Genomic DNA, 11,846 nt, shown 5'->3' on the forward strand with positions numbered 1-11,846 from the left:
CATTTATTAGGTAGCTCCTTTTAATAATCCAAATGCCAGCCAGCTCAGTCATAATGTAAACGTAATTAGTGAAAATTATTGACGGTAGTCAAGTCGTAGTAGACTCGCGTATAGCAGAGATATATATGGGGTACTTCGATGTCTAAAAACAAACGATCTCGGGGGGGGGGGGAGGGAGGTTGGACTGTGGAATACTCTTGATTAACTAATGGGGTATACATACTTATTAGCTACCACGGATAATCTACTTAATGGAAGCGTTTCCATTGCCTACTGGACTTATTCCCCTGGGATGGTTACGAGTAAACAACAGCCTAGCTGTACGGAGTAACTCAGTAACTATCTGTAGTTAGTTGAATAAAAGTAGGTGATGAATACATCGTTAACTAGAGAAGGCGCTAAAAATAAAGTAACCTCCATACAGAGTACAGAGCGTTGTATCTTAATCCTCATACTACCCCTTAACGAGACCACTCTCTGTGGCTCGTTGGATGAGGCTGACCTTCCCGTCTTGGTACTACAAGTGTGCAAACAGTACAAACATGGAGTTTGTTCCTGATTAGGTAATTAGAGCATTTTGGGTCGCGACTTTGATAAGACCTCGAGAGGAATAGGATAATATCCAAGGCATACATATCTGCCCAGATGCCAGCCTCTTATGCATTGCGCGATGGCTCCTCATCCGAGATCCGCGAACCCCCGGAGCCGCCGTATCGAAGATGCTCTTTCGCAGCTAGTTGACTCCCTTCTCCCTCCCAGTCCTCATATCCTAGATGATGATACCGGCTCTGAATCGTATCGCGACGGCCACGCACGCGCAGAAGCGGCAGAAAGAGATGAGCTCCGACACCAGCTTGCTCTGGAGACCGCTTGGCGTATTATCAGGAATTATGGCAGTGGTAACAAGAATCAGCCTGGATCAAGCGCTGAGGTCTCCGTTGAGGTTATCAACAATGCACCTGATCTGATCAAGCGCAGATTATTGAAAGTGAACACAACGCCGGATAAAGCTGTGCGATTCTCAAATCTCTACTCGCGGCTTCTTACCCAGCCCGTCTTAAGCCAGAAATGGGCTATACTATATTTACTCTACCGTATTGGAGCACGCGGCGGGGATGCAGACCAAAGGGACGGAAACCTGCTACGAGAGGGAGCTCGTAGCCCGTTACTTGACGAACGCCAGTTGGATTACATGTCGATGAAGGATAAATTCGGAGTAAGAAGAACCAATGCGCCAGAGAGCATTAATCCCGGGTCTTCGGCCTCTGCAATCGGAAGAGAAGCATCGCCTATTGAGCTGAGCCAATCTCAACGAGAGTGGAGGGACCCGAAACCGTCCAAGCAACCAGAGCGGAAACGTAAAATTGAGGATGACCCAAAACCGTCAGGCTCAACCGTGAGGGACATTGATGATTTCATTCCAGCCGAGCAACCAAGCCAGGAACCAGACCCTCCCATTCAAGATATTATCGTGGTTAAACCATCAGAGCCAGAAATCCTTCGTGATCTTCCATTCTTCCTACAGGGATTATCGACAACAAATCTTGAGTTTTCGGCACAATCCGTTCTAAAACTCCCAAGAACTCTGCCTACACCTATAGTTTCTCTTCTACACACACTTGCTGAGCCATGCTTATTGTATCGAGGATTATCCAATTTTGTGAAACAGGCTGAAGGTGGTTTGATTGAGCAGAGCTTAAGAGCAGCTGTAGGCAGCGAGCTGCGGTCTTACCTCGGCTTGGTAGCAAGTTTAGAAGGGGAAATAAGGAGAGCTTTCACTGCGGTTTCTCAAGATTCGTCCGATCAGAAAACAGTTATGGGGCTTGGAGTGACTCTCAAAAGATGCGTTGTATGGGTGAAAGATGCCACCCTTGCCCTACGGTTAATGAGTTTGATGGTAGAGGAAGCCCAGAATAAAAGAGGAGGGCAGCTGATATCCATGATTCATGAATTTTCAACTTCGCACGGTGACCCTTTTGTTAGTGCTTATGCTGAGAGGCTTTTGACTCATGTGACGAGGCCATTTTACAATATGCTTCGGCAATGGATATACGATGGTGAACTATCGGACCCCTACAACGAATTTTTTGTCGTGGAACCAGAAACTCGACCGGACATTGACCCACGACGAGCAGCAACTAGCGTTTGGGACGAGAAATATAAATTGGATAGTGACATGGTTCCTACCATCATGACACAGGATTTCGCAAAAAAGGTGTTCTTGATTGGAAAATCACTCAATTTCATTAGGTATGGCTGTGGAGATTCGGCGTGGGTTGTGGCATACTCTCGTGAATCATCAAAGACACTGCAATATGGCGACAATGCTACCCTTGAAACCTATATTGACGAAGCATATAAAACCACAATGGCTCGTCTTATCTTCCTTATGGACACTAAGTTTAAACTGTTTGATCATCTCAAAGCTCTGAAAAAATACCTGCTGCTTGGTCAGGGAGATTTCATTGCACTGCTTATGGAAAGTCTAGCCTCAAATCTTGATCGACCTGCAAACTCTCAGTACCGTCATACCTTGACTGCCCAGCTCGAGCATGCTATACGGTCTTCTAACGCCCAGCACGATTCCCCCGAAGTATTGAGGCGCCTAGATGCACGCATGCTCGAACTTAGTCACGGCGAAATTGGCTGGGATTGCTTCACGCTGGAATATAAGATTGATGCTCCGGTAGATGTCATCATTACCCCCTGGGCCTCAACACAATACCTCAAAGTGTTCAATTTCCTCTGGAGGGTGAAAAGAGTCGAGTTTGCACTGGGAAGTACATGGCGACGCTGCATGACTGGTGCAAGAGGAATATTAGGTGGTGTGGACGATAAACTTGGAGCAGACTGGAAAAAGGCCCGTTGTGTTATCGCTGAGATGATACATTTTGTTTGTCAACTTCAATATTATATTTTATTCGAAGTCATTGAAGCCAGCTGGGACCAGTTACAAATCGCTATCTCCAAACCGGGATGCACGTTGGATGACCTTATCGAGGCGCATACCAAATACCTTAATTCCATTACCCACAAAGGTCTGCTAGGCTCTTCCTCATCCTCATTCTCGCGCTCCTCTGGAAGTAAAGAAGATTCATTTCTGTCTCAACTTCATCAAATACTCAAAGTGATGCTTGCCTACAAGGATGCGGTGGACGGTTTATACTCCTTCTCCGTTGCAGAATTTACCCGCCGGCAAGAGCTAAACGCAAAAATTGAACTCCGCACAGCACAAGGCCGATGGGGCGTCACTGATAAGGACGCGCAGGAACCGCCTACGCGCCCAAGCAGATCTGGTTCAACCCGGAGAGTAGACTCTCCTGCTTTTGGGGTTGTTGAGGTGCCACCAAATCAGAAAAGATGGTGGACTGCGGACCCAAATACACCGGGGACACCTCTTCCCAGTGGCGATGCACTTCTAGGCGGTGAAGACCACCTACTACCCTCTCTCCGAGAGCGTTTACGTGAACTGTCCTCGGACTTCCGTGTTCGCCTTGTCACCCTGCTCGGCGACCTCGCATACCAACCCGATGTCGACATGCGTTTCCTAGGGGTAGTGATGAATTTCAATGATGTATATCAAGTTAGCAGGAGAAGACGTGGAGTTTCCTCGCGGGATAAGAGGAAAGGCACAAGTAACCCTAGTGGAGAGTCAACAGCGGACAGGGATCAGGAGAAGGCTGCTGGCGTTTCATGACGATGAGTCCCGCGTTCCCGGATGACTGATTCTCATAGCTCAGAAGTTAACGATGTCTAATTGTGTGCTTAATCACTTTCACCCTGCAGGTACCTTTGCTTCAAAGTAATGTGTAACGAAATGCTTGTACTTGATATCGGAGAATAGATGATAGAGAATAAGAGGTTACCATCATGTATTGAGTCTAAATCTAGAAAAAACACTCTTGTGCTATTAAGTAAGATCTAGAGGATATACAAATGTCAAATAATACCAGAGCCCGAATGCGTATCAATCAATCCGAGTCAGAGTCTGTATATGAGTCAGACCCGGATGATGATGTGGTATCAGAAGCTTTTGTAAAAAATTAGTTAGCATATCGGCTCGAAAGAGAATTCGGATCGCCCAAGAGGGAAACGGGCATATAACTCACCAGAACTGGATTCGGAATCGGAAGAGTCCAGTTCGGGTTTTGCAGCAACACTCTCCTGGCTCTTCCGCTTTAGTGCCACGCCATTTTGAACCGAACGAGAGCCGGATATATCGCTGCTATCGGTGTCCTCGCTGTCACTGGTGCTATCACTAGTACTCTCACTGTCACTGCCACTATCACTGGTAGTCTCACTATCGCTGCTGCTGTCGCTACTACTACTTGAATCGGAGACAACAGCCGTCCTGGTTTTCCGCGTAATTTTCTTCGGTGGAGGCGGCTTTGGAAGACTATCACGGAAGAGATAGAGTATCAACTCAGCTCGTCTCCTTGTTTTTAGCCTTTTATGCCACGACGAACTTAGGTCCGCAGGTATCTCATCGTCTCCTTGGCTCTCATCCTGGTGTTCCAATCGAGTCCTAAATGCATCGACTGCATCATCGTACATGGATCTTTGGGTCTCAACATCTGCCGTCGTCGGATCGCTTGCGCTCTTGTCATCATTTGATATGGCTTCCTTGGCGGCTTCGACGATACGCTTTTTGGCTGCCTCTCCCTTTAAGCCGGAGAGGTAAGCTTTCAGCGCAAAGTCGTAGCTAGGCGGTATCCGGTCTATTGAGAAGCAATTCTTCAATATAGCTGTGTCTCGATTCTTTTGGAATTTCCATTCACTCCTGGAGTTGTAGTACGTTGCAAGGTAGGATAGAATTGGGTCAGACGGGGTTTTAGGCTCCTCTTGTTTTGCTTGTACATTTATGTTTCGATCTTTCCTGCGTTCTTCTCTTTTGCGTCTCTTAGCAGCTCTTCTGTTTGCGAGCGAGTCGGGGTCATCATCAGGATCCACGGTAAGTTCAGAATCAGCCATAGCCGCATCATCGTCAGGCTTCGTGTCCTCTGAAAAGGTAACAGACTTGCGAAGCTTAGGTTTTGAACTTTTTATACTCTCATTGTCGGGTATCAGAGCTTCCTCTGGTTCGTTCTTCTCTATTTGATCCAGTTCTTCAGGCGCAGCGGTCTTTCGCTTCTTTGACTTGACTTGATCGCTCCCGCAATTTTCATCAGCAGAGTCAGTGTGTTTGCTAGGTGAACGCTTAGAAGGTTTTGATTTATTTCCAGCCTTTTTAGGGGCGGAAAGCAGCGTAGATCCCATCTGAGGCAGGGTGAGCTGTCTATCTTAGTGCTCAACGACCAGTATCGGAGCTAAAATAGAACAGGTATAAAATGTCAATTGCTAAATTCTGTGTTGACAGAGCCAAAGCGGATGAGGCTGAACCCAGACTAAATGTAACGAAAAAGAAGAGTATTCCAGAGCGCTAGAAAAGAAGTGAATCGCCAAATGGCTTCTCTATCATTGAACTTTGAGAAAAATGCGAAAATTGTTTTTGATACTTTTTGATGCTAAGGATACGGCGCTAAGCCTAAACGGGGTATCGAGCCAGCCTGAGCTACTCCAAGGCAGCTTCAGAGCAAACGCGTTCAACGACCAAAGACATCTAGCTTCCTTGCTCCCAGAACAACCACCATCGCTCATTCACCATTTCTCTAGAACGCTTGCATAGATAGAGATCACGGCCTGTTATTGTTTCACACTCTGACCTCGTCCATCCTCAACCATCATGTCTGGTAAGCGCCTCACCGATAAGTGGGTGATGTTGACGTTGTCCCACCCAGCTAAACCATCACTATTACAGGAAGCGCGGGTTACGATAGACATATTACTATATTTTCAGACCAGGGGAGGCTGTACCAAGTTGGTTAGTGATACTATCTTTGACTCCTCCGCGCCGGGGAGAGTGCTAACCTATCCTGTGTGGTTAGAGTATGCCTTCAAAGCCATCACAGCTGCAAATATCACATCACTTGGAATTCGAGGCAAGAACTGCGCCGTGATTATATCCCAGAAGAAAGTTCCGGTACGATAAAGATATAATACCGGACGAAATTAAGCTCCGTGGTGGTCTGAAGTAGTTGCTAACTTACGGACGGATTCTATACTGTATAGGACAAGCTCATTGAACCATCCTCCGTATCCCATGTCTTCAAGATTTCCCCATCTGTTGGATGTGTCGTAACTGGCTCGATAGCCGACGGCAGAGCACAAGTTACTCGAGCACAAAGCGAGGCTGCGGAGTTTGAGTACAAATTCGGCTATGAAATGCCTTGTGATGTTCTTGCAAAGCGACTTGCCAACATCAACCAGGTGTACACACAAAGGGTTTGTCTACCTCAAACTCGACACTCTCACGCAGGACGGTGTATAAACTTGCCGTGACCGCCGAGACAAAACTTCAGCTAACACCGACTTTTCTTTTTAGGCCTACATGAGACCACTGGGTATTGCAACAACTCTAATCTCAGTTGATTCTGAAAATGGTCCTCAGCTATTCAAGTGTGATCCTGCCGGGTATTATGCTGGATACCGCGCCACCGCCTCAGGACCTAAGCAGCAGGAAGTCACAAATCTACTGGAGAAGAAGCTGAAGAACAAAGAAGACGGGGGTGCAAGCTGGGAGGAAGTTGTGGAGCTGGCAATAACAACATTGGGGACTGTGTTGAGTGTCGATTTCAAGAAAGGTGAGATAGAGGTTGGCATTGTTGGTGGACCCCGTGCAGATGGCAATGAGGGTACACAAACCGCATTCCGCACGTTGACTGAGGATGAGATTGAAGAACGGCTACAGGCCATCAGTGAAAGGGATTAATTTGTTCAATATCTCATTTCCCTCTTCTGATCCAATTGATGATGCAGGGCTTCTACTTCATACAATTCGAAAACTCAATTGCTCCTCAACTTCTCCTTAGGTATATTTTCTTCTTCTTTTGTGCGGGAGAACAGCCCCTTTAGTTCAGGTCTCCCCAGTCAACATCAAAACCGAGCCTTTTCCAATCATGTCTGACCTATACAAGGCATTATCGGCATCCTTAATTGATCTTGTATAGGCGATCAAGAGTCGGCCTGATAATCAATCCGCACTGCCAGAGGTCTGTGGAAGGACGTCCATACCTGCATGAGCCTGAGGAGCCTATGAACAACAGAAGCAGAGCTGCCTTGAAGCCCTCTTTTTTCGCCTTCTGACGGTGCTTCCCTGACCTGCAGGTTATGCTTATCCGCTGCATTCGGAGTTCGGGACAATTCACCCCCTGAACAGCAAGGAGCCCAGTGAAAGGTCGATTTTATCGCCATTCACGCACGGATAGCGTTTGGTCTGTGCTACGATAAGCGGCTGTGACCAGGGCCAGTAGACGCAGACCGGACAGCAACGGTCTATTCAGCTGCTGCAGAGGGCCTGCATACGGAGCATCAGCGTTTCCTGCAGGACCGCCCATATCCATCCTCAGACACCTCTCTTGCTCCGTCTGCCATCGCAGCAAAAGCAAAACACAGGCGGCTTTGTAAGCGTGGCGATGGCAGGAAAAGTCAGCTGGCGGCGGCGGCCGCGCTAGCCTACTTCGGGCGTCTCTGTGGCGTATATCGAACTGTGGCTGACGCAGGCGCGAGCTGGCCCCTGGAGGCTTTTTTGCTACCTGGCTCGCTAGAGTCTATCCGACGGATAAGCAGGCGAGGATAGCAAGTGCAGCAGTAGAAGGAAACAAGACATGCATCGCGTTATGCCAATGCCTGCTAGCTCCGACGGCAAGACCCATTTGCTGGGCTCCTGTCCATTCGTTCACTAGCAATCGCTATACCATGATGATCTCGTCGTACGGAGCTTTGGTGGTGACCTGGGTTCTCGTTTTTCTTCTGACTCGGTGATCTGTCCGATGTCTTCCTCTTCAGCGCCATTGGATGGCCGGGGGGGATCTATTTTTTTAGATACCATCAAGTTCAACATGTTGGCTGGTCGTGAGTTGTTGTGCTTTTAAACTCGGTTCTTCCCGCCGTTTGGAGATAATAATCTTCTATCCCTCTCCATCAACAAGACCAACAACATCCACTTCGACCAGAGGAACACTCATTAATTTCTTCTTTCTATACATTGAATTAGCATACTCGCCGCGTCTCAACAGGACCTACCTATTATTTTCTATACAACACCTTTAATACCTGATATATACCTAAACCGGGCCATTTCCTTCCAACATGTCTGACGGATGTATGTATTCCTTTTGACTTCACGCTTCTTCACAATAACCACGTTGCGGCGTAGTGCATTCCTGCTTACACCTTGAAATAGACAATGAAGCACGTGCTCTACGAGTATCTGAACTCATCAATGACTTCCGAACATTGCTTGTTCATATCTCCCAGCTGAAGCTAGACGCTACAGAAATGGCAGAGGTGGCTCAAGGTTACGTCCTGATGAGACAATGCGTTGCCGAAGCTCAGGAGCTGTTGGCATCGCAGTTTGACATCCAGTCTATACAAAATTTACAAGGTGACGGTGAATTTGAGAAGGTCCAGCTACAGAGGTAATACTGTCATACTGTGTTAAGCCCCGGGGCCATGTTTTGCTAAAATAATTATAAGGATTATTCTCGATGCCAGCGCACGCAGATTCCAGGCACACAAGATCTATCAGCGCATGGCGGCAGCCAGACGATGGGCGATGGGCCGAGCACAGGTGCTCCAGGACCAACGCCCCAGCTCTCATCATACTGCTGCCCTTGCTGCTCTAGACGATACCCTCCGTACTGTACGAAAAATTTTTTCATCCGCCCTCTTCTCCCCCCGCCGCCCTTGTTTCTGCTATATATTTGACTTTTACTCTAATATCTTGTCCTAGGAGCTTTCGAGGATTACGGATAGTTATGTCTTGAGCACCCTTGCCTCCGCCGATGTTCGTGCAGGCTACTGGCTCAACGAAGACCCTTCCCTGAGCACCATACTGAACTGGATTTGGTCGCACTCTTAGTAATACTAATGTCTATCATCCCGCCCTACGACAACCACCCCTCTATGTCGACTCGCATATCTACTACTGTCATTTTCTATCTGCGGCTACCGGAACCGGGTTCCGTTCTTTTCGGGGGTTGCTGGGCAACCGATTCATTTCTCTTTTCCTTTTAATTTCTTTGGGCATGATTCCTGTTTGCTTCAGAGGAGCCTCATGTCTTCGGAATGAGGGGGTAGGCCTTCATTTTCTCCACCTGAAGGCCCCCTAACCAACTGGCCCTTGCATTGCTTTTGGTAACCTTGTTCTCTTTTCTTCACCCACACTTCCTTTCCCCTCCCTCTCTGGAACTAAAAAATTGGACTTTTGTTACTCTGGCATATTGTGGAGGGCATGTTTTGGCACGGATGGATACCCCATTCTTTGTTTTTGGATACAGGATTTAGCGACGGCATGGCTTTTCCACCCCCTTTTTCATTTTTCTGTTTGTCACGGGAATTACGAACTGGCATCGCATGACTTCTGACGTCCTTTTTTTTTGTTTCGTTTTATTTACTTTGACTACTGTCCACGACCGCGTTGCAGGATGGCGCCCCCCTTATTTCATAGCAACACCATATTACACCTCTCCTTCGGGCCTTCAAACTCTTTTTCACGGCAGAAAAACCATAGGGACAGAAATGCTACTTTTCTGAACAAAAAAACCTTATTCAATGCATTCCTCACGAAGTTCTTGGTCTCCACGTAATGCATAGATGTATGTGGCTTGCGTCGTGAACACGACGGCGTTATGCTGGACCAGCACATTACATTACCCATTACCTAAGGTAGAACCGGTAGGTGGCGTTCTATCCTGGTGTAGCTCTCTTCGAATGTGTGCGAGATACTCGCCACAGTGGCTGGAATGAGCGTTTGTGTACCAGGCTCCATCGGTAGAATTACTCACTCGTTTCTAAATGCAGAGCTGCCATCAAAAGCTGACTATCTTCTCGGCACGCAGCATTGCAGCAATGCATGACCAACAGAAACATAATTGAACGAGCTATATGTCTCCGTCATTCCTTTTTGGGCTTATCATGGAATGGGGGTTGGGCTGGCTAAGGTACGTGGACATCTTGTACGCTTAGGAGCTTCCGGGCCCCATATACACGGGCTACCAGCTAGTGAAAGCCACTGTGGTGATACAATTGGTCAATCCACTCCTCGAAGGAAATTGTGTGCATGCTAATCTGCACGTCGAACGCTTGGAGGACCCACTGGTGTGACTTCAGGCATCTATTCGAGGAAGCAAATGCACATCGGAATGCTAATTGTCGAAACTCCTGTTCAAGGACGGAGGACGGGGACTTGCACAATGGGTTGATAGGAGATCGGCTCCAAGAAGAAACTTATACTCCGTATAGGTAGTTTTGGCATTTAGCCTATTGTCAGTAACTAGTTGATATCCTTTTGCCACCAGAGGGGTTTCCGAGGCATATCATGGACGAGCGTCCCGGGCCAAGAGGAGAGATGATGTACAAAAGATATGGAGGGCGCCATCCATTGCTTCTTTAGCGCTCTCCTCTTGTTCCAGTCCGCGGAATTAACGGTGAGGTGACGGTGGATAACAAAGGCAGGAAGATCTCGGCATAACCTGCTTGCTTCCGGCGAAAATGGGCTGGCCGAAGAGGACGCCAGCGCAGGAAAGGGAGCAGAAACTGCCTAAAGGAGAAACCGAGCGGACGGGACACCAGCCATATTGGGACTAGCGCGCGCTCTCATTGGACCGGGAAAAGGTTAAACATTAGGGTTATTCCCTTTCTGGCACTAGCGCGGAGGCTCTTTCAGGTAGCCACATGGTCTTGGCATGAGGTTAAAGGAAGGTACCTTGCATGGCCCGTGCGGTAAATCTCTGTTTTGCGCTTGCTGGGTTTGTGGCTGTGCATTAAATTTTTTTTTTTTGTTTACTGCTTTTTTTTCTCACTTTGCTCTTGTTTTGGACCGAACTAGACGGTCAACTGCGGTGCAGGAAATAGCGAATCTCCGGCGGAAGTCCTGCCGGGGGTGTAGCAGGTAGCAGCGAGATGGTACTCTATCTCATTCGTGGTGGCTGTGAAGGTTGTGGGCTCTTTGTTTAATAAACAGATCGTCCTGCAGAATCAATGTCTTATCTGTGGATGTTCTGGACAACTAACTACTCCGAGCTACGATTCTCATTCCCCCGTCTTGACTCGCTACCGTTCCTATTCGACGTGTTTGGGTCGCTTGGACTTCCAGGTTTAGCCACCGTTGAACGCCCATAAGGAGCAACAAGCGGGGCCGACGGATAGACTCCTGATCCAGTCTCAGGCAAACAAACGCCCAACCAACTTCAACAACTCCACTAGATGCTTGTTCTACAGTTGCCACGGTGCGCTTCAAATATCGGACAAACACCTTCTCCCCCGCACGCACAATTTAATGGATATACATTATCCATGATCGTCGATGGCTCCAAGCACGTCCGGTTCCACTCGCAAAGGGTAAAAAAAGAGAGAGACACAGCCCTATATCAAATCAAGGACTCCTTGATATCCACCGCACATCTCCCGCCTCCTCTCCTTTTTTTGGATCACTGTGGCTTTCTCCTTCATGCCCATAAACTCAATGTGAGATGAACTACCGGTAACTCTAGATGGATGGAGAATGCGTTGGCTACTCCCGTAGCCATTGAATACCATATCAAAGGATTATAACGGTAAATGCAGCCCCCTTCCCTGCCGATCTTAGTGTGAGGCAAAACGGGTTCAGCCGTGAGCCGCAACCAGAGTTATGCAATGCTGGACCAAGACCGTATATATATAGTATATTATGCTATATATAGGGTTATGTGACTATCATGCACTCGGGAGGGCGAGGAAAAGCTGTTTTAGTGAGGGGGCAAAACGTC

The 11,846-nt window shown here is 47.8% G+C and overlaps 4 protein-coding genes across 4 annotated transcripts; 3 read left to right on the forward strand and 1 right to left on the reverse strand.

The window, feature by feature from the left end:
- Positions 1-179: 179 nt before the first annotated feature.
- Positions 180-3,697, forward strand: TERG_00210 (uncharacterized protein; the record flags this gene model as incomplete). Its single annotated transcript, XM_003238170.2, has 1 exon — positions 180-3,697. The coding sequence occupies exon 1, from the start codon at positions 659-661 to the stop codon at positions 3,695-3,697; it is 3,039 nt and encodes a 1,012-aa protein (XP_003238218.2). The 5' UTR covers positions 180-658.
- Positions 3,698-3,971: 274 nt separating this feature from the next.
- On the reverse strand, positions 3,972-5,256 carry TERG_00211 (uncharacterized protein; the record flags this gene model as incomplete). The annotated part of the gene is made up of 2 exons (XM_003238171.1): positions 3,972-4,030; positions 4,110-5,256. The coding sequence occupies 2 exons, from the start codon at positions 5,254-5,256 to the stop codon at positions 3,972-3,974; spliced, it is 1,206 nt and encodes a 401-aa protein (XP_003238219.1).
- Positions 5,257-5,722: 466 nt separating this feature from the next.
- TERG_00212 (uncharacterized protein) lies at positions 5,723-6,808 on the forward strand (the record flags this gene model as incomplete). Its single annotated transcript, XM_003238172.1, has 5 exons — positions 5,723-5,729; positions 5,798-5,860; positions 5,925-6,019; positions 6,109-6,321; positions 6,422-6,808. 5 exons carry the CDS (start codon positions 5,723-5,725, stop codon positions 6,806-6,808), a joined length of 765 nt encoding a protein of 254 aa, XP_003238220.1.
- Positions 6,809-8,187: 1,379 nt separating this feature from the next.
- TERG_00213 (uncharacterized protein) lies at positions 8,188-8,959 on the forward strand (the record flags this gene model as incomplete). The annotated part of the gene is made up of 4 exons (XM_003238173.1): positions 8,188-8,200; positions 8,282-8,516; positions 8,575-8,740; positions 8,831-8,959. The coding sequence occupies 4 exons, from the start codon at positions 8,188-8,190 to the stop codon at positions 8,957-8,959; spliced, it is 543 nt and encodes a 180-aa protein (XP_003238221.1).
- Between the last annotated feature and the right edge of the window lie 2,887 nt (positions 8,960-11,846).

Source organism: Trichophyton rubrum (genome assembly GCF_000151425.1).
Source record: "Trichophyton rubrum CBS 118892 genomic scaffold supercont2.1, whole genome shotgun sequence".
NCBI lineage: Eukaryota > Fungi > Ascomycota > Eurotiomycetes > Onygenales > Arthrodermataceae > Trichophyton > Trichophyton rubrum.